Raw genomic sequence first — 22,007 nt, 5'->3', positions numbered from 1 at the left:
TCTTTCTTTCTTTCTTTCTTTCCTTCTTTCTTCCTTTCTTTCTTTCTTTCTTTTTTTTTTTTTTGGTTTTTCGAGACAGGGTTTCTCTGTGTAGCGTTGAGCCATTCCTGGAATTCACTTGGTAGTCCAGGCTGACCTCAAACTTACAGACATCCGCCTGGGTCTGCCTCCCGAGTGCTGGGATTAAAGGCCTGCAACACCACTGCCCGGCCTGGCTGAGACATTAGTATTCTAAAACATGCAATAACCACAAAGGCTATTTAACTTCTGAAGTGCCTTGGAAATTTTGATCCTTGTAGGAATGTTATATTGGGAAAAGTATGTGATGATTGCTGAAAGTGGTTAAATGCTGAAACCTGAACTGTCCACAGGGGCCTGCACAGCACAAATGACCAATAGCCTTAGACCAGGGAAGTGCACTGGGCACAAAGGACAGACTCTCAAAGGCACAATGCCAAGAAGAAACATGGCATTTCAATGACTCACCCTGGAACCTTCCTTGGTGCTTTTTCACTGGTTATTTCCAGTGAATTCCCTTACCTGCATGTCAGAGTAACTTCACTTTTGCCTTTTCCCATGAATTACTCTGGACAAGCAGTTTCTTCAAGCTGGACACACAGCAACCCTCCTCGCATCAAGAATTCTTTCCACTACAGTGAGCTTTTATTAAGAGTGTCATTCATTTGAAACAAAATTCAGCTCAAATTTTTCACAATGCACTTTAGTAATAATATTTTCTAACTTTCAGAACCACAAGAAAACCATCTAAGGTAGAAATCCATGAGTTGATCATGGATAGTACCAGGGAAGGGCCAATGAGATGCCCAGTTGGGTGGAAGGAAAGAGCTTATTCCTCCTAATTAGTTCATTTACCTCTATATAAACAGAATGCCAGAATGGCATGATGTGTTGTGTATGTTCATTCTCTGTCATATGTATGTATGTATTTCCCCATCTCAAAACAAGTAAATGGATATATTTTACTATTTTAAATTTGATCGGTAGATTTCCATACACTCATCATATGAAATAATTTTTAAAATAATGAAAAAATCAATGCAGCTCACAAATGTTTGTAACTCCAGTTCTAGAGGAATCGACACCCTCACACAGGCATTCATTAAGGAAAAATACCAATGCATGTAAATTAGTGAATAAACAATTAAATTTTTGTATTTGATAGTGGTGTCAGGAGCCCCAGAATCATCCCACAGAACTAACTAATCTAGGCTCATAGTGAACCACCAACCAGGTAGCTTACATGGGACTGACCTAGGCACTCTGCATATATTTCACTGTTGTATAACTTGGTCTTCTGGTGAGACTCCTAACAGTGGGAGCACAGCTTGTCTCTAATTCCTGCTTTTGGACCCCATTCCTCCTACTGAATTGCTACATCCAGCCTTAATAGAAGAGGTCATGCCTAGTCCCACCACAACTTGATATAACATGGCAGACAGATATTCATAGGAGGCCTGCCCATTTCTGAAGAGAAGAAAGAGGAGGAATGGGTGTGGATCAGGAAGAGTGGAGGTGGGTGGAGGGTTGAGAGGAGAGGATGGAGGTGAAATTTTGGTTAGGATGTAAAAACAAAAATAAACAAATAAATAAAAACATTCATTACAAAAGAAGGAAGAATATTGATGTTTATCATATTTAAATTTGAGATATTAAAAAATGTCCCTCAAGGGACATTACCACTTACTCTAACTTTATAATGTGCTTGTAGTTGTACAGGGATAGTTAAATCATGCTAGGCATAATTTTGAGCTGGTCTAATACATAATGTGTTTGTCTTGTACTTGGAATAATTATATCATGTTTAGGGATTATTATGACCTGGTTATTTTCCATTTGGAAATTAATTATGATATAAAAAGATATAATTGTGTGTCAAGTTGACATGGGGTGAAGTTGTGATGGCTCTTATTGGTTGTGAAATTTACTACATCTGCAATTAAGCAAAACCCAAATATTGAGGGGCACACCTGTGAGGTATTTTTGCTTAATTTGAAGAGAGAAGATACACATGTAGTCAGATCTTTGCATAAGGAAGACATTCCTTTAATCTAGATATTGATGGAGAAAGAAACACCTTCACCTCAGATGTTTTAAAGCCCCAAAACCCCACCTGTAATCAGCCAGGCCTTGTACTGGGAGCCCATATAAAGAAATGGAAGAAGGGAGCTTTTGCTCTTTAGCTGCTTGGTCTCACCTTGCTAGCAAGTTCAATCCGTCACTGGCATTGGAGACAACTTCTCTGGCATTCCAGACTATACTACTGATGGGTGAGACATCAAGTGTAGTGGACTGAGAAACTGCTGGATTCTTGGACTTTGTCATCATAGCCAGCCAATGTTCAAATAGCTGGAGCACAGCCTCTAAGTCATTCTAAAAAAATAGCCTTCTGTATATATAGAAATTCATTCAATAAGGTGTTAGACCAATGGAACCATGACCAATGCACAAGCCAGGTAGAGAACTTTTAGAGTAGTTTGGGTCTCACAACAGCCTTATCTCAGTTATAAATCCACACGGTCACATTCCCTTAACCTGTGTTTTAGGTGATGATTTGATGCTGGCCTACTAGGTTTCTATACCTTCTGAGCGAGAAAGTAAAATAACACAAGTCTGATATTTCTCAAACGGAACACACAGTAATCTAATTAAATGAGTAATTATATGAGATGGAGAGATTCTAGTTTAAGTGAGGAATTAAAAACCAGATGTCTTAGCTTCAGTGGGGTAAGACCTGGCACCCCCCTCCCACACACACAGGAAGATCAGAGGACAGTAGGTTCTTTTTACCCTTGATGTGACAGCTCCAGTCTGGAGACCCAGGGGATAACTTTCTTTACACATTAATACTGCCTCACTGTCAGTCTCAGAAGTCAGATCTATTCCAGAGGAGCTTCACCAGAGTAAATCAGTCTCTGGAAGAACTTTCTCAATATGATCTGAGATCTGCTGTGGTAAAAGAGCAGCTTCAAGCACTTCTCTCCTTTTTTATTTTTGCACAGAATCACTCTGCACCAGAGACATGTGGCCCCTGCTGCAGGCTCCATCCACTCCACCTAGTCATGAGGTTCCTCCCAACATTGCTTATCAGACCATCAAGAGGGATTCCTCATCCTACCTCCACCCCCAGGAGGGTCTTCTCAATTTTTAATACATCAGACTGGCTTAATAGGTGTTGTCAGCCTAGAAGAGATCTAGCAAATTTGTTCCAATCTGACAGTCAGTGACTGGGGCAGGATCCTGAACCTATGAGAGCCCTGAAATGGATGTGTGGCAGCCTAAGACAATTAGCATGCCTGTCCCTACAGTTTTCAATAAACTTCAGTCTTTGGTGGGGAGTGATCCAATCCACCTAATACAGCACACAGGGCTGGGAGGACAAGGGTCTATTACAGGACTGTGGAGATGGCTCATCCATTAAGAACATTTATTCCTGTCTCAGAAGACTCACAGGACAGACAGCTAACAATCCTTTTTAACTTAAAATGCAGGTGGATTCTGCCCTCACCTGGCCTTTGTGGGAATTGCATGTATGTAGTGGCAAAACACCCATAAGTATAAACAAAAGCGCCACAAAATATCCTAAATTGTCTTGCAGGAAATTAATTCTGCTGTTCACTTATCACTCATGATAAATTTAAGAAAACCAGAGGCAGATTGCTTTTTACTTCCTGATTTCCTTTATACAAGTTTAATGAGCGTTCTCATTTCCTGAGTGGCCTGGAACAATATACTTGTGTTTCCCTTTAATTTGGTCTACATGAAGTTCCGTGAACATGTGTGTACAGTGTACAACATTTTACTGGTAGCTAAATATATGACCTCAAGGATACAATATGTCTAATTTTTCTATTATGTAGTGGGTATCCATGAGGTAGGCTATACACCAACATCCAAGTCGCCATCCCCCTGTGTAGCCCCGAGGCCCATGGCTGAAAAATCTGTGTGCAGCCTAAGATTCCTGGAACTTACTGAGATACATCCAAGCCTGTGATTTCTGGGTTTGCAGGCATGTGAAACCTCATCTGACTAAAGAAGAGTCTTAGAGTGAAAAGTTTGAAATTTATTTTATTCATAAAATACATTCATTTTACTCAATGCGAGTTTTCAAAACAGCAGTCATTATATACAGTATATAGCCTTAGCAAACTATTAAACCAATGACAAGAATAAAAGTATAACAAAAGTTAACACAACCTTAAACAAAAATGAATAAAACCAAAGCATAAATACCCTAAGATATAAACCAAAAAAAAAAAACCAAAAAAAAAAACAAAAGGAAATTTCAGTTTCCTTTGGAATTTCATTATGGAACAGCAAAAGAGGTGAGGAACTGGCGTATTCTCTGTAGTGAATTATCTTTAGCTACACTTGCCCATGACATGCCTTCAGCTTGAAAACTGCACTAGAGAGAATCTTATGCTTTTGGTGAGGTCTGTCTGGATGGCAGTGTGACATTAACACCATTTTCCTTGTCAGATTTCCATCACATATGGAGTCAGGGTTCTTAGTAATTTGTGTTGTGTTCTCTGTATATTAGACTTGTTTTTACACAAACTTTTATCTGGGGATAGTGAGCCAACAGATGTGGATCCGATTGTGGCTGGAGCCCCTCATGGTAGGTTGATATTTGCCTCACGAGTGAGTTCAAAGCTGAAAAGAGGTGGCATTTTCTGAGGAGGCCTTGAACCTGGAGTGTAGAATGTCATGCCTTCAAGGTGTCTTTGGCTTCTTCCAGCCTTCCCAGTCTCCTTAACAGGTACTGTCAGGGAAAATCAGAAAAGAAAATATGATTCAGAAACAGTTTTGCTGTGCACATGGCAAGAAAATCAGGGCCTATTCACCCCTAGTAAACAAAAGTTAAGGAAGGAAACACACCCCATGAACACCCTGGCTGCTGGGCATGGGGCTCAATGGTGGCTGACTTGCCTGAGACATAGTGTTTCTGCTTGAGCAGCTCCATCTGCAGGAGGCTCTCATCCTGGGCTGTGGTCTGCTCCAGTTCCTGCTGGAGGTTTTCAAACCTAGGGGAGAAAGGCAGCTGGGTCACAAGCCTGGGGGAGCCACCTCCCCCCAGATATACTCAGACATACTACACAATCGAGCATTACCTTTCAGCTGAGTTCATTCCCTGCTTCCCCAGGAGATAAGGGTCAGAGAGCACCTGGGCAGGATTTTTTTTTCTCAACTTTTAAAAACTGCTAGAAGTTGAACTGGAAAATACACACTGTGCTGGATTAGAAAAAAACAACATATTTCTCCAACAGTCCAAAGACATCATTTTGGAGAAATATCAGTATGAGAAGGTCTGAGGCAGAGGTCAGGAAAGATGCAGCTGGCCTTGATTAGCTACCAGGTGAATGAGAACCTCCTGGAAAACTCTATGCCTGCCCTCTAGTGGAGCCTACACAGCAATGCAGAGAAGGCTCTGATTAATCCTACAGCGCAGAACCCTGAATGGGATTAATTTGTCAACTCCTACTCTGTTTATAACCAGAGTAAATCTTTTCATAAGAAACTGATAAACACTGCAGAGAGCCTGCAATGAGCAGGAGTGTGCTGTATTCAAATCTGCCGAAGGGTAGACAATTATCTCTAAATGTGATGTTCCTGATGGAAAATAAAATTGCAGGAGATTGCACTTATCTTCATGATTGATGATTCCCCTTCTAGGTTTCTGGCTACCATGGAATATTTGTGGGGAGATCAAACATTATATTTGAGATACTCGGAGCATACTAGAGTTCTCAGAAGGGAAGAAGGGGACACAATCCCCATAAGACCAAGGAGGAAGCATATTGCTTCCTGGACGAAAGTTCTTATTGACTGAGCCAGCAATGACACTCTGAGGTTTTCCTTCACTGGCTGTGGTTAGGAGCTTTATCAATTGAACGGAAACTCAAGAGGACAGAGATCCAGGTACAGTGGACCCACTTAGATCCCCCTGCTTCTGAAAGCCTGAGCTCCTACCTCATCTGGGACACAGTGAAGTGATGCTGCAGCTTTGCTGCCAAGTCCCTTTGCCGGGTGAGCAGCTCCTTCTGCTTCATCAGGGACTGAAGATTTTCCTCAAGTCTTTGATGTTCCTGTTCATTAGAACATTGTGTTTTTAGGAGAGGCTTGTCTGCACCCCTGTACATATAGACGCATGCACACACACACACACACACACACACACACACACACACACACACACACACACTTGAACACATTCATGTACATGGATGCACACATACAAGCACAATACATTGTCTCCATGTTTGCTTTACCAGATAACACTGATGTAATATGAGATCACCTGGGATACTATGAAGAAGAAATTGACCTTTCTTTAACCCACAGCCTCTCTACCCATATTCCAGCAGAGAGAAAGGAAAATGCAAGGTCCTCTGAACACAGTGATGTGGAGAAGATTGTGTACTTTTGCTCTGTTTAGATAATTTTTCATTTTATTTTTACTTTATATGTGCAGGTGTTGCCTGCCTGTGTGTCTGTATAACACATGCATGCCTGGTGATCTGGGAGAAGAATTCAGTATGCAGATAAGTCAATGTAATGCTTGCCTTGTAAACCTGTACACAGACAGCTGAACCCCAGGGATCCTTTACCAGTAATCCAAGCTCTCCTAGCAAGTTCTCCAGTCTGCGAATTGAAGGCTTAGTTCCCCAGCACAGGACCACTGGATGGCAATGGGCCAGCCCCTCGCTCTCACTCAGTGCTTCCCAGTGCCTCCAGGGAGGGCAGCTTCCTCCTAAAGAAGCTCTCTAAAGCACAGGTTGCCTCAATTTAGGCCCAAAGCAACATGCTCAGAAACTAGAAAATCTCTAAACTCAGGAGTCTATATTAACCTTTCCTCCAAGTAAGATGACTGTGTCAGGGATTTCTTTGAGTAACAGAAGGTTGACTAACTCAGCGAAAGGATTGCATGTATTATTCCATGTTTAACTATATTCCATGGACCACATTGTATGTTTGTACTCATCAAGGATGTGCATTTGAGTAGTTTCTAGTTGGGGGTGTTCTGATGAGTCCTGCTGTAACCCTATTGTCCTCTCTTCTCTGTGGACACCTACATTCCATTCTGGAATCAATGGTCCACTTGGAGTCTGCATTCAACATTCTGAATAATTTTAAAGAGCTTCTCACAGGGCTACAACATCTTACATTCCTACCAATATCTGATAGTTCTCATTTCTCCCAACCCTCCATCAGGCCGATTTTAACTCAGTATGAAGAAGTTTGGAATAAAAGCAGTTTCTGAGTGCTGCAGACACAACATGGAGTGGGTGCTTTAGAGTGTGATGAGCCTAAGGGGTGCACTGAGACAGCCTCTTCTCACACCTCAGCATAGCTGTGGGACTTCTGCTGGGCTGAGATGCATCCACAAGACCCTCTGCATTTCAGAATTTCTCAAGGAATAAAGTCCAGGCCAAGCTCCAAGGACAAGGTTAGCTGAACCAAGGTTAAACACAGGTGAAAGGAAAATGGCAGCAGGCAGAAGAACAAAACAGGATGCAGGGAAGTCATCAGTGGTCAGCCACCATTCGCCCAGAGCAGAGAAGGACACAAACCCTCAGGCAGCCTTTCCTGCCTCTCAGTAGCCTTGTTCTCACCTTTATGAACCCTATTACTTTGTTTTATCCCAAGGATTTCTTTGCAGATAAATAATTCTGCCTCTACAAATACCTGAAAAACTTTTAGCCTTCATCAGTTTTCTGTCTTTTGTTGTAGTTAGCTGTGTGGACATGGAGAATGATGGACAACATCATCTGTTCTTTGACAGATGCAAAGTGGTACTAACTAGATTAGGCACAGTACTTTCTCATTCAAATCTGTCTCCACCATTCTTAAAGATGTTTCATTGTTCCGTGAGTGAGTGAACATACACATAGAGGCTCAAACACATATTTTCTTACCCACAAAATTACACATAAGAAAACACAAATACACACACACAACTCTCTTGAACCCAGAAGGGGAAGGGACGAGGCTGGAATGTTGCAACTCTTTTTGTACTACAGGGAGAGGTAGTGGGTCCTCCCTGTTGTCTACAAGCCTCTTAGACACAGCCAGGCTTTTCTGCCCTGTCCTGAAATTATTTCCCCTCCTAGGACAGTTTTTATCACAGACTCAATGATTGTACAGAGAAATAACAACCTCTGCACAAATGAGTTTGACCACACAATACCAAGTGCCCATGGAAGAGGGCTGGACATGAAGCCTCCTGATAGATCCAAGTTAACCCATCATAGTCTCCTCACTAAACCTGCCCAGATTCTGACACAAAAGACATTGATTGCACTTGCGAATGGAAATCACCACTGTCATTACCCAACAACTTTTGACTGGATTATAGTGCATATGATGTGAAAACAGCCCCAGTTAGTCAGTAGGAGGCTACTTAGGTCACCCATAGCACTTTCCTGAAATGCAAAATTCTATACAACTAGTAGGAGGAGTCTTTCCTAAGACACAGCTATACATATGATAGAGTGAGCATCAAAATGTCAGGTTCCATGTTGTGTAGGTAGTAAGATAAACCAGACATTTCATGGGACGTTATCCCTATTCAGTGAAAGAAAAGCCTACGTTGATTTTTAAAATAGCTCCATTGTTTGATTTTTTTATTTATTACAAAAATGAATTTGTTCCAAACCAATAAAAAAGTGCAGAAATTAAGAGAAACCAACAAGTCAGTTTACTTTCTGACCAAATGAATCATTTATCAATGAGATGAGACAGTAAAGGACAGGAAGCTCTAGTGTGAGGAGACAGGGATCCAAAGACCTGTGGCTATCCACTTAGCCAGAAGAGAAATTCTGAGGTTCAGTGAGAGGCCCAGGCTAAAGGGAATAAGGGAGAAAGCAACAGAGGTCACTTGATGTGATCATCTGGCCTTCCAACAACCCCACAAATGTAAGCATCCTCAGGCATGTATACACCACACATACACACACACACACACACACACACACACACACACACACACACACACACTCACCACAAATCATAAGTGAACAGAACGCAATGAGGAGGACATCAACTGAACGAGGATGGCATTACCAGTTGAATTGAGACTCCTCACACTAGCTGTTTCAAGTGAGACCCACAGTTCTGCTTTCCATCATTTTGAGACTAAACATGCCTGGGGAAACATGCTGTGCTTCTGCAGGCTATGTTGGTGCACTTGGAGAAATTGTTCTCTTAAAATCTCAAATCTGCCACCCTGCCCCTTGTCTGTCATAAGCCATGGCCACATCCCTGGTCATCCAGTGAGCTTCCGAGTGTAAGATCCAGGATGGGAGAACTTCCCTTGCCACTCAGAGCAAACAGTACTGAGAAGCTGTTACTTAAGTTTCTGTCAGTGTGAACCAAGAGCTTGGCCTGGTAAAGAGAACACCATGGCAGTCTCAGAAGAAGAGGGTAAAATAGTATATGACACCCAAAAAGATGTCCACAAGACCCAGTCATTTGGCTTTTGTAGGGGATGTTCCTCCTTCCATGCTGTTTCTGCCTCTGATCTCATATGACCTGTGCCAAGCAAATCAGACCCAGACCCTTGAACTCATTCACACAGATCTCTGTGGTACTCCCTAAGTGGCTCCCATCACAGTACTGCTGACCCATACTAGCATATTGGTGAGTGACATGTGATTTACCCATCTCCCTCCATGGACTGCAGCTTCTAGCAGAGCAGTAGGGTTTCCTTGGCAGTCATGCAGTGCCTTCCAAGAGGCTAACTCCCCTGAAAGACTTGTGAATGATCACAGAAATGAACTATTGGATGGCATGGGTCAGGTGGATAAGTGAGTAGATGGTTACATGGGTGTGTGTATATGTGCGTGTGTGTATGTGTGTGTATGGGTAGACAGGTGGGGGCTTGGCTCTGCTGCTTCAACCTACCTGCTGCTGCTTTGTCCAGAGGTCATATATCTTCTCATGGGTCTCCTCACAGAGCCTCCTTGCCTCCTCACAGGACTCTTGTAGTAAAATCTGCTCCCCATGCAGCTTTCTGTTGTTCTCTTTCAACGTGCTCACTTTTTCCCTTAGCTGAGTCCATTCACTCAGGAACTGACTGTAGAGGGTGCTGAAATGTCACCAAAAATGATGAGTTCCACCTCCATCTCCCACTCCTGCTCCCTAATACCATGATTCCTGCAAGATCCCTTGTCCCCATTCCCAACAGCCCTTGGTTGGAACCCATATTAGCCATGGCAGCATCACTTAGGTGCAGGCTAAAGCCAGAGAATAGCCAAATTCCCGAAAAATTCCAACAACTTCTGAAGACCCTGACTGTAAAGGATCCATGTACCTCTGAAAACTGGATCCCCCACTTCCCCCATACACACCCTGGTGTTTAATTGTTCACAGTATTGGGAAAACATGAGCAGGTAGAAGGAATCCATGCTTTGAGCAGGACAGAAGATCCAGCAGGAATACATTCCATCTTTGTGTCCCATAGAAACCATTCTGTGAGCTCCTGCCAGAGCCACAGAAACCAGTCATGGTTCAAACGATGTTTTCTGTCGAGAAGCTCCAGAAGTTGACAGGAAAATGTTGAGAGGGGCTCTCAGACTCTTCACTCTTTGGAGAACTCAGTTTAGGAGGCACAAGTCCAAGAGATATAAGGCAGGCTGCTTGCTAAGAGGTAAACAGACTAGAACCACAGCCCAACTTTGTTCTAAGGTGAAGAAGGTGCTGAGGAATGTTTTACTGTATACTGTGAATATGTGTTGCTCCCATTGGTTAATAAATAAACTGCTTTAGCCTATGGCAAGGCAGGGTGGAGCCAGGTAGAAAAATCCAGACGAAACAAAGAAGAAAGTCAGAGGTAGAGCATATGCCAGCTGCCACCCAAGGAGAAACATGCCAGCAGCCTGGCCATGCAGAAGCCATGTGGCAAAATATAGATTAACAGAATGGGTTACGTTAAGATGATAGAGCTAACTAGCAAGAAACTTAAGTCATCAATCATACAGTTTGTAAGTAATATAAGCCTCAGTGTGTTTATTTGGGACCATTTGATGCAGGAGTTAGGTCAGACAGGTTCCTCCTGATAGCTGCATCAGGCAGGACTGGAAAAAACTTCAGACTATCAGAAGCAGTCCTTACCAATTTTTACTAAATTAGTAAATTACTAAATTAGGCACTCACTGGTAGGAGTTGGTCTGCTCACTCAGCTTCTTGCACCTGTACGAGGCCTCACAAACCTCCTTGGGGAATTTCTTTACATCTGACATCTCCTTATGCTGTGTTTTCAGCATGTCAATCTCAGATTTCAGCCTGTGGTAGGGCATGGCCCAGGAGAAAAGAACCCCATGAACACGGGTGTCAGGGACCACATGAATTAAGGTTCTGTTTTGTACTACACTAGCCCACTGGATGTCACACCCTGAATTCTATACTGGATCTCCTGGTGTGCATTAGACTTGCCTCACTGTCTCATGGCCAGGAAAGGCTGGGTGTCAATAGGGAAGGAGACAGGACTATAGGAGCTCCCTCAGTAGCCCTGGACGGGTAGACTAGCTCTCTAAGAAGGTCTTGGAGTCTATGGCACAGATCCAGGTCTATCTGAAATCTGCAATGGCATTCCTACTGTCTTGAGAAAACAGATTCTTTCTCCTTATAAGGATACCCAGAACTCATAATCAGTATTGCCATGGAGGAGGCACTACATGAGGATGGCTGTATAAACTCCCATACAGAGATAGAATGTCACAGAAATGCAGATAGGGGGCATTGTCTCATAGTGTAAGGAACAAGCTGAGAGGAGCAGAATTGAATTCCAGGCCTTCTGGTCACACACAGATGGACTGAGTAGGACCACCAGGCCCTTCAAGCTGCTCCCATAGCAAAAAGCAAAAGTAAATATCAATTCAGAGCACTGAGCATCTCCTAAAAGCCAATGCCTGTCAAGGCCTCTTGAAATGCATGTTGTGATCTTACTCCCTACTGCCCCTCTGTAGATTGTGATTCAGGCCACAGGCTCTGGTTTTCATTTGGAGGAATCAGAACAGCCTATGTCCTATCTCACTCCTACAGGCTTCAGTTCTGCCTCTCAAATGCACTCAGGACACAGTAGGGTCAAGACAGTTACCAGAGAAATGGGCATGATGAATACCTGTTGTTCAACTCATTGTTGTTATAAAGGGCCAGGAGTTCCAGCAGTTCATTCCTCTCATTGGATGATGCCTTCCTAGTAGTCCCTGTAGGTACATAAACACAGTGAATTTGTACAGATGAATGGCATAGGGCCAAGAGACCATGTGGAATCCCAGAGGAGGCCTGAGGAAGAAGAAATGCATGGCACCCGGTGAAGCCCTCAAATATCAGAGCAGATATCCTTAAACTGGGTCCCATAAGCCATGTGTCTGTCTCCAATCTCTAAGGCTAGATATATGCCTTATGACCTACTGCAGCCCCACTGTCCCTGAAAGGCATAAGGAAGGCCAGCCATGTTGGTTTAGAATTGTCAGCCGATACCTGATGCGATGCAACAAAGTCCTGGATTGCCTGGTGCTTTGAATCTCCCATCCCTGATAACCTGTGTGCAGGACTAAAGGCAACTCAATGTCTCAGACCTTGGTACATGGATAGTAAGTTTCCCTTCCTGGTATTTATATCAGATATCCATGAGATCTATAGAAATCCACTGAGAATAAAGTGCAGCAAAATCCTACCCTGATATCTCATTAGTGGTTCTGTGCCTCCTTTAGCATTTGTTGACAATCATAATGAACTGAAAAAGGTCCCAGCAAAGCAGCTGCTTCCCTGACATTTCCTGGCCCTCTGCCAACTAATCATCAGATATCCTCCACTTTTGATCTGTTCTTTAGGAACCCAGGTAAGCTGCATAGGCCCATTGCTTCAAATGATCACAGCTACTGAACCCCATTAAGAGAATGATCATGTCTGGCATCAACTGCTGCTTAGAAATCCAGGGCTTTCTATGTCAATTAGTGTTCTCAGTTTTGCCAACATGTTGATTGGTGAACCCTTAAACACTTAATGAATGCCTTAATGACAAATGGCATTGCCACAACACTGGTGATTCCACAAAAGATGCCAATGACACTCAGGATACAATAGAATTTCCAGAGAAGGGACAGTTAGGGTCACTGCTAATGTCGTCACCTATCTGATAACAAACTCTTCTCCAATTCACCAAAAGCCAAGCTGCCCTTTCCAGCAGCCTTCCCTGGGACAGAGCAGGGCCTTCAGCACCTTGTCATTCCAATCCAGTGATCTCACTGATTCATTAGAATCTAGTTCATTCTAATTCAATAGTTCATCATGTGTGGAAGGAAAGACTTGTTGTCCAAACCCTGCCGAAGAAAGGCTCTTCTCATCCTGAAGAATGCTAACTAATAAGATGAGAAATAAAGGATGCTAAGAAATTAGCTCAGGATAATGGGAAAGGAAGATCAGTTCCACAAGGTGAACAAGCACATTAGAGAAGATCCACGAGGCAGTTATAATGTATGGGGATGGTCGAGGATTATATAGGTCCTGTAAGAACAATGATAAGTTACATAGGTAATGATTAAACTTTTGCCAAAAGCTTCACCAGAATATATTCCATCCATCATGATGTTAGCAAAGGTGTTATCAACTATTAAAAGATGTGACTGAAAATACCTAAAGACTGGGCTTCCATAGGTGAGCCCTCTGACACCAAGAACAAATACTTACAGGAAGAGTGGTGTCCCAGGCCTGCACTCAAGATAGAGGGAAGATGACTGGCTAGTGAGAGGGCATGAACTCAGAAACCTTAGGGACCACTGACATGCAGCTCCTGCCCTGCTAGTAGTTGTTATTTAAAATGTGAGAATCTCTAGCATTGGTCAGGGGACTTTACTCTCTCTGTTATTAGTGACACACACCGAAAGACATCCAGTGTGGGTGAAGTGCAGGGCAGGCACTGAAACCTCTTTAGACCCTCTGGGCTTCCTTCCCACTCAGAGTGAAAGCAGAGGGCCCTCAACAGAACAGCTGCAGCCTTGACCATCCCTGGCTCTCTGCCAAACTAACCTTGAAAATCCTCAACTTTGTTCGGCTCTTGAAGAATTCAGAGGACTAAAATAGTCCCATTGCTTCTCAGAAACTCTCACCTGCTTAGCCTCACTCCTGGAAGGATCAGTTGAAGCCTTTCTCCTTCAGGAAGCTCCCCATCCCTTTCCCAGGACTCACTGTGCTTTCCCCAGAACCACTTATTTCTTGATGTGTGACATGGAGACTGAAGGCCATCTTCCTTCTGCCTCCCTTTGGTCTCCCTGTGCTCTCCATCCTGTCTCCCAAGAACCCTGTTCAGTCTAGACAGCATGTCTGTAGGTGAAACACGAGGCACTGCACAAATGCCCCAATGACAGTTGGCGTTGCCACAACACTGGTGACATCACATGGAATGCCAGGGCTCTCCAGGATACAGTAGAATGTCCATGTGCTGATGTCACCTGGTATAGCTATTTCATCCCTGTTACATGCCTCACCCAAAAGTGACTTGAAACCAAGGTGCCATTTTCAGGAGCCTCTGGATTCACAATGGAAGCCTTTAGGTAGATCCTCCTTCCAAAGCCAGAAATCTAGGCCTCTGCTTCATTAGAAAATTTATCTAAGTGAAGTTGAAAGCTCACTTTGCATGCACTGTCCAGGGTTGGATTTTCCCCTCCTTAAGATTCATAATCAATATTTTGAGAAAAAAGGATGCTCAGAAATTCGGTCAGGACAATGGGGAGTAGTAGGGATGAGAACTCTGAAGTTAAGAATCCCCAGGCAAAATCCTCAGAATTTTAGAGATTGGTGGGCTCAAAAATGTTACATAGTTAGTTATGAATATTCCCCCAGAGTGGCAGTAGAGCTCACTCAAGCTATGAGGTTGTGAGTGAAGATGTGACTAGCTCTGGACAGGTCTGGTTGGAGCCACTGAGACCAGGTTAGCTCTCAGATATTGAAAGCAAGCAATTCATGGAAAGAGTATGATGACACAAACCTTGAATTCATAGACTGTGGAAAATGTAGTGGCAAGTCAGATTTCAGTGTGGGCAATGGAGAGGCATCATGAATGAAACATAAATACACACACACACACACACACACACTCACACTCACACACACACACAAACTAGGCATTCAATCATGGAGTGGAACATGATGTAGATCACTGCTATGGTGCTTCAACCAGTAAAAAATGGCCAAATGCCTATTTTTCTAGCCATGTGTTCTAATCCACATGCTCTTGAATAGGTGGCACTGCTACCTTTGGGTTGAAGATCCATTAGGAGAACATGAGAAGGGCAGGTAAGGGGAGAGACTCAAGAGTTTTTGCATCATACAGCTTTGTTATATGCAAACCTCACATTTCTTATCGTGACATCGCTATAAAGAGAATCCAGGTCACATGGTCAGCATGGAATGCATGTTCTCCAACCAAATCTCTGGACCTAAGCATAACCCTTGCAACCTAGGACTAATGAAACTTTTAGGTGATCTGTGTCATTTCAGATTTTGAAGCTTTAAGCAAATAAATGTGATTGTCAACTTTATTTCTAAATAGATTCTTGTGAAGACCAAAAAGTTGAGGACATATTGGAATTTGGAAGCAAGGCATGTCTCCTAAACTGACATATAAACTATTTTAAGAACACAGATGACAGTATGGGGGAAAGGAAATCAGAGGAGAGAGGTGGTATAGAGAGAGGGGGGAGATACTCAGAGAGTGTGAATGCTCACATGAATCCAGAGATGAGGCAGTAGATCTAGATGGAAAAGTATAAAGGATTGCCCACAAATCCCAGTAATTAGAAAGAGTCCTGAGTCAGCTGTATAGTTGAGACCTCAGACAGCTTGGTCTTTCTAACAATCAATTGTGGAACATCACACTTCCATGAACAGATATCCAGGATATATAGTTATTCACCCAGCAAAGACAGAAACCCCTTCTGCATGGTCCTGCCTCTTATCTCACTGATGTCCTATCCAGAGGAGTGTTCATGTTCTTCCAAATGCCCTGAGATCAAGCTGACAGGGGACAGTACCTGCCTTCTACAATATTCATCGCAGCCCACTCTTGGTAGTTGGATCATGTTCAGGAAATGAACTGGGGGATAAGACTGTGCCTAGCCGGTTCTCAAAGTTCAGCCTTGAGACTCCCCCTCTGTGAATGTCAACTCTCCTGTCTTCTACAGGCAGGGGAGTGTCTCAGGGGTCTGCTGGTTTCTTCTCCTTTTTACATGGTTCAGGTGACCCAAGGGACAGCCTCCTCAAGCTTATTCACAGCTGCTCAGGATACAGCCCGGCTTCAGATTCCCCAAATCTGGCCTCAACAGCCATGAGAATGGTTCCACAGTCAACATGACTTTTTTGAGACACAGGCTCTCCTGGCACTTGCACTGCAGTCAGTCTTCAATTCTCCTCCTCATTTCCCAATTGGTTGAGATCAAGGCATGCATCACTATTCCAAGCTCCTTTTTTCTATTTCTAAATGTTGAAACATCCAGAAAGATCCAAACTCTAAAATGATTGTGTTCTCAGACCTTTCCCACAGGGCATTCTTGACCTTTGGAAATCCAGGAGCCAGTGTTGTTTGAGTGGCTACTTCATTCCCAGCCTGAAGCCCAGATCTACAAAGGCAGGCTGTGTGAGATGGAGTTTTCCATGGTGTGATGTCACTGGGGGTGTTCCCACACAGCAGAGCTGACTCAGGCTGCATTGTGAGGCTGGTAAAAGTGACTTTGAGCCTGACAATAGGTACCTGATAATTCCACCATTCCCTGGTCCTTAGATGGCTCCTACCTCAGGACCTTAATCTGATCATTCCTCCTAGTCTGTAAGTCCACTACCCTTACGTGCAGCTGTGGAGGCCTAGACACTCTGATGCAGGAAAGTTGGGGGCCTAAAGCCAGTTTATGCTCTATAGGGAGATGCTGTTTGATGTGTTTTTGTTTTATTTATAAAAAAGTTTTTTACTTCAATTTTACATACCAGTTCCTGTTTTCCCTTCCTTCACTTTTCTCATGCCTCATCACTCCCCAGCCCACCTCCCATCCACTCTTCAGAGAGGGTCCGGTCTCCCTTGGGTAGTCAACAATGTCTGGCATACTAAATTGAGGCAGGACCAAGCAGCTCCCCTCTGTGTCAATGCTGAGCAAGGTATCCCACTATAGGAAATGGTTTTCAAAAAGGCATTTCATGCACCTGGTATAAGTTCTGGTTCCATTGCCAGGGGCTGCCCAAACAAATCTAGCCACATATCTGTCACCCATGTTCAGAGGACCTAGTTTGGTCCTGTGCTAGTTCTGGCCAGAGTCCATGAGTTTCCAGCGTGGGTAAGCTATCTCTGTGGTTTTCCCCATCATGGTCTTGACCTCACTTGCTCCTGTGGTTCCTCCTGCCACTCTTTAAGTGAAATCTAGGAGCTCAGCCCAGTGTTCGTTGTGGATCACTGCATCTGCTTCCATCAGTTACTGGATGCAGGTTCTATTTTGACAACTAAGGTAGTCACTAATATAATTATAGCAAAGGTGTGTTCAGGCACCCTCTCCATTATTACTTGAAGTCTTAGCTGTGGTCATCCTTGTGGATTACTGGGGATTCTCTTAGCACCATGTTTCTCCCTAACAACCTAATGGTTCCCTCTATCAAGGCATCTGTTTCATTACTCTCCCTCTGTATCCCTCCCTCCACTGGGCCATCTCATTCTCTTCTGTTCCCATCCCCCATCCCCTCATTTCTACTCTCTCACACTTTACCCAGGAGATCTTAACTATTTTTCCTTTCTAGGGCCCTCCATGTATGTCACTCTTAGGGTCCTCCTTTTTACATAGCTTCTCTGGGGTTGTGGATAGTACCCAGCTTACACTTTGCTTTGCATCTAATATCCATTTAAGAGAGAGCACATACCATGTTTGTCTTTCTGGGTCTGGATAACCTCCCTCAGGATCTAGTTTCATCCATTTGTCTACATATTTCATGGTATTACTATTTTTTTTTGCACTGAGTAATATTCCTTTGTGTAAAGGTACCAAATTTTCTTTATTCATTCTTCAGGTGAGAGCCATCTCAGTTGTTTCCAGGTTCTTGCTATTACGAATAATGCTGCTATAAACGTGGTTGAGCGAGTGAACTTGTGGTATGATAGAGCATCTTTTGGGTATATGCCCAATAGTGGTAATATTGGGTCTTGAGGCAGGTTGAGTCCCAATTTTCTGAGATACTGCCATACTGATTCCAGAGTGGCTGTACAAGTTTGAACTCCACCAATAGTGGAGGCTTGTTCCCCTTGCTCTGAATCCTCTCCAACATAACCTGTCATTAATGGTTTGGATCTTATTCATTCTGACATATGTAAGATGGTATCTTAGTGTCATTTTGATTTGCATTTCCCTGATGGCTAAGCATTTTGAGCAATTCCTTAAATGTCTTTTGGCCATTTAATATTCTTCTGTTGTGAATTCTCTGTTTAAATGTGTATCCCGTTTTTTAAGTTGGATTATGTGGTATTTTGATGTCTAGTTTCTTGAGCTGTTTATATATTTTGGAGATCAGCCCTCTGTTAGATGTGTGGATTTGGTGAAAATCTTTTCCCATTCTGTAGGCTGCCATTTCATCTTGTTTACCCTCTCATTTGCCTTACATAAGCTTCTCAGCTGTAGGAATTTCAGCTACTGGTGAAATTATTAAGGCCACTCCACATAGTTAAAAGGGAGGTTAATTTTATTACAAGTGAAAGGATAGGTACCAGTGTCTGGGAAAGGTGTTTTGCAGTCCGGCAGTGTTCTCTGGAGAACTCTGCTCAGTCTACCTCCAGCGTCCAGGGTCCAGGAACCAAGAGAACTGACCCATCTGGATCTCGGGTCTTCATGGTCCTCTCTCAGCCCTGCCTTGTAGATGTGACAGTTACCAAAGCCTCAGTGGGGTTTGGAACTTCAAGATCAAAGATGGAATGGCTACCCACTACATCTCCCCCCCCTTTTTTTTTTGTCTAAATAAGAAAGTTCTAACCTAATACAAGACTATATACAAGGGATTGGTTATCAAATATTGTGAAGGAGTAATGAGGCATAGTGACCTAGATAAGATGGAACTTCAACCAATACGAACAATATCAAGCAAGAAACACATACTAAAATTCAGAGAAGTCTAGAGCGTAGGTAAATAGCATGTTACAGTGATCATTCCAAAAGGTGTCCTATTATAAAGAACCTGAATCTAATACTTAATAATATGTTCTATCTAATATATATGTTGTAAATATAACTGCTAGTCTTCTAAGATAGAAAGGTAGATTATTGAATCTACTTTTAAAATGGAACTGCTAGTTTTAAATATTTCAGAATGGATTGGATTTTTGTATATTATATATAAATTATGTATATTGATACAGATTTGAGATTGATTTTGTTAGAAAATACTGCACATATACTTCTATCTTGTTCAGTGTATCATTCCTATACAGTTCATTTCACAATGCAATGCAATTTTCAGTCCTTGAAAGTTATTGCCAACTATTTAGGATAATAAAGAAATGCAGGTTAGCATTTTGTCATTACAATGAAACCTGTAGTCATATTAGCTCTGTCCTCAAGGTCAAGCAGAAATATATTTTAGATAGACAGGTCATCTTAAAGCACTTCAGAGATCTGCAGAATATGGCATTTAAAATGATAGCATATTTTTTTCCTTTTTTAATGACTATGAGACATGTCTGTTCGGGGGAGCATCAATCTACTTCAAAGAAGATGATGGGAAGTGAAGAAACTCTATATAGTGTTTACTTTATTTGTAGCAAATGTTGGCCACTGGGTAAGAAAGTGACCTTATATCAACTGCTGACAGTATGCTTTCCAAAATGGACAAGCGGGACACACACAAAAAAAGACTGTTGCACCTTGCAAAGACAAGGTAGGAATGCCCTTCAAAAAATCTTGCTTCACAGATGAGTCTGTAAAATACGCTAGGCCTGTAGGCCAAAGATGGATGTCCCAATGGTGCAGAGAAATCTTGAGTGACAGTCTAGGCAACAAAATGTTTGTGTCATTTCTCACATATTTTGGAAGTTGCTTAGTTATATTTCCTATATACTAAATATTATTTCCTTCTCGGGTCTCTGAAGGAGTTGAATATTAGATAGTTATAGTTTTTCTTGTTAAGAAATTCAGAAAATAAACTCACTAAAGAGGTGTAAAGTATATAAGTTTGAAGGACATCAAAAACTATTTTTCAGTTGGTAATGCAAATTAGGATAGAAGGGTGAATTAGACACAGTCATTGCAACAGTTAATGAAAATAGAGGTCATAAATTAGAAACAGAGCAAAGAGGAGTATAGTGAGGATTTGGAAGGATGAAAAAGAAGAGAATAATGTAATTATAATCTCAAAAGTAATGGAAAAGTATTTCATGTCATAAAAAGGAAAATTGTTACACACTTGACCCGTTCCTTAAAATGTTAGTTGTTTCTACAAGTTCACATTCTCCCATGGAGCTCTGCAAAGGCACTGAAGGCAAACACCAGTCCTGAAGTTCCTGGTGAATCAACCATTTTATGTTTGACCTCTTCTGTAAGCACAGCCCAGTGCTCTATCATGCCCAGTGAATGGGCCGTAAAGCACTGCTTCTCTCATATATATTTTTATCAGGAAAACCCATCCTTCCTTCATCATCTTCCAGTGGGTGTGATACCTCTGCTTGTGATAACCAAGCATCCCCAATGCTTCCTGTGAGCCAGTCCATCAGGAAATAATTTCTTTCAGATATCATTAGATTACATAGCCTGTATTTCAAGGAAGTTTAAGTAAGTGCATGACCTACTTTCCCACTTCTATTGCACTCAGATTGATCTCATCTATTCCCATAGCCTACAATCCCGTGAGCCAAGCTTTGACAGGAGGTTTCATTGATCTTTTGAAAGTCTTTTCTAATTCAAGTAGTTGAGAGAAAGAATACTTACTCCCTGACTAAGACAAGCTCTTTTTGCAGTCCATTTTAAGGCTATCAAATGAATGTTCTAGCATGGGTTTTCCTTTTCTCTGTATAAAGGGTTGAACCTAAGTGGCCTCTTCTGTCACCGTTATTCCAAACAGAGAATTACATTCTAATTGTATACAAGTGTACTGAATTTTGGCCTAAGGAATTTTAATGAATACAGCAGTTTCATATATGATCTTGATTTTTTTATGTTCCATAAAACTTCTAACTTATGATTAACTCTATTTTTTGGCTTTCTGTATATCTTTCCATTTCCATTTAGAAATCTCTACTTATTTTATTTTTTTAACAAAAATTTATTTAGTCAGAAAACGTATTTGCGAACTTCATGGCAGAGAACTAATATACATTGAATATATCAACTCATTGAATTCATTATATGTGAATTGCATTTGGCATATAAAGAAACAAACTCAGATGGTTTGTTTGCAAGTTACTAAAGTATAAAGTTGTTAGATGTTGGTTTGGGGCTGGTTTTAAGCACAACTCACATTTTTTAACAAATGTGCTTTTACACAAGATTTTTAGTTTCACAGTGTCAGAGATCTGAGGAATGTCACATTTTAGCAAGTTCTGGCGAAGACAGGGATTACAAAGACTTGGGGTGGGGAAATATGGAGAATGAAACCCACAGAGAAAAGTTTTTTTGTTATGATGTAATTAATATTTTCTAAGTCCCTGTAAAAACTCAGGGAGGCAAAAGTGGTTATAATATCCTGGATGAATAGGGGAAGATCAAGAAAAAGGAGGAATAGAAGAGGAAGAGTAAAAGTAGGAGAAGATGGATGGATAGGGGTAAATAGATGGATGGATTGATAGAGATAGGTGATGGAAAGTTAGATAGATAGATAGATAGATAGATAGATAGATAGATAGATAGATAGATAGATAGATAGATAGATAGAAAGAAAGACAGACAGGAATACATATAGTTTTTCAGTCTATACACTACAGTCGTTATTGAGTCCTCCAAAGGGAGAATGGACTTGGAACTTTTGTCCTTTTT

The 22,007-nt window shown here is 42.1% G+C and overlaps 2 protein-coding genes across 3 annotated transcripts in view; one reads left to right on the top strand and one right to left on the bottom strand.

Annotated features, from left to right (window-relative positions):
* The window catches only part of LOC143269256 (disks large homolog 5-like), a 340,382-nt gene that overhangs the window by 39,657 nt on the left and 278,718 nt on the right, over window positions 1-22,007 (top strand). The window lies entirely within an intron of this gene.
* On the bottom strand, window positions 4,308-14,415 carry LOC143269262 (disks large homolog 5-like). Its single transcript, XM_076554363.1, has 8 exons — window positions 14,209-14,415; window positions 12,140-12,224; window positions 11,173-11,301; window positions 9,922-10,105; window positions 5,989-6,104; window positions 5,130-5,250; window positions 4,948-5,042; window positions 4,308-4,780 (listed from the first exon to the last, which is right to left on the bottom strand). The coding sequence occupies exons 1-6, from the start codon at window positions 14,339-14,341 to the stop codon at window positions 5,220-5,222; spliced, it is 678 nt and encodes a 225-aa protein (XP_076410478.1). The 5' UTR covers window positions 14,342-14,415; the 3' UTR covers window positions 4,308-4,780; window positions 4,948-5,042; window positions 5,130-5,219.

Source organism: Peromyscus maniculatus, chromosome 18 (genome assembly GCF_049852395.1).
Source record: "Peromyscus maniculatus bairdii isolate BWxNUB_F1_BW_parent chromosome 18, HU_Pman_BW_mat_3.1, whole genome shotgun sequence".
Classification (NCBI taxonomy): Eukaryota; Metazoa; Chordata; class Mammalia; order Rodentia; family Cricetidae; genus Peromyscus; species Peromyscus maniculatus.
The sequence above is the reverse complement of the archived record's forward strand: the minus strand, read 5'-3'. Positions and strand labels throughout refer to the sequence as shown.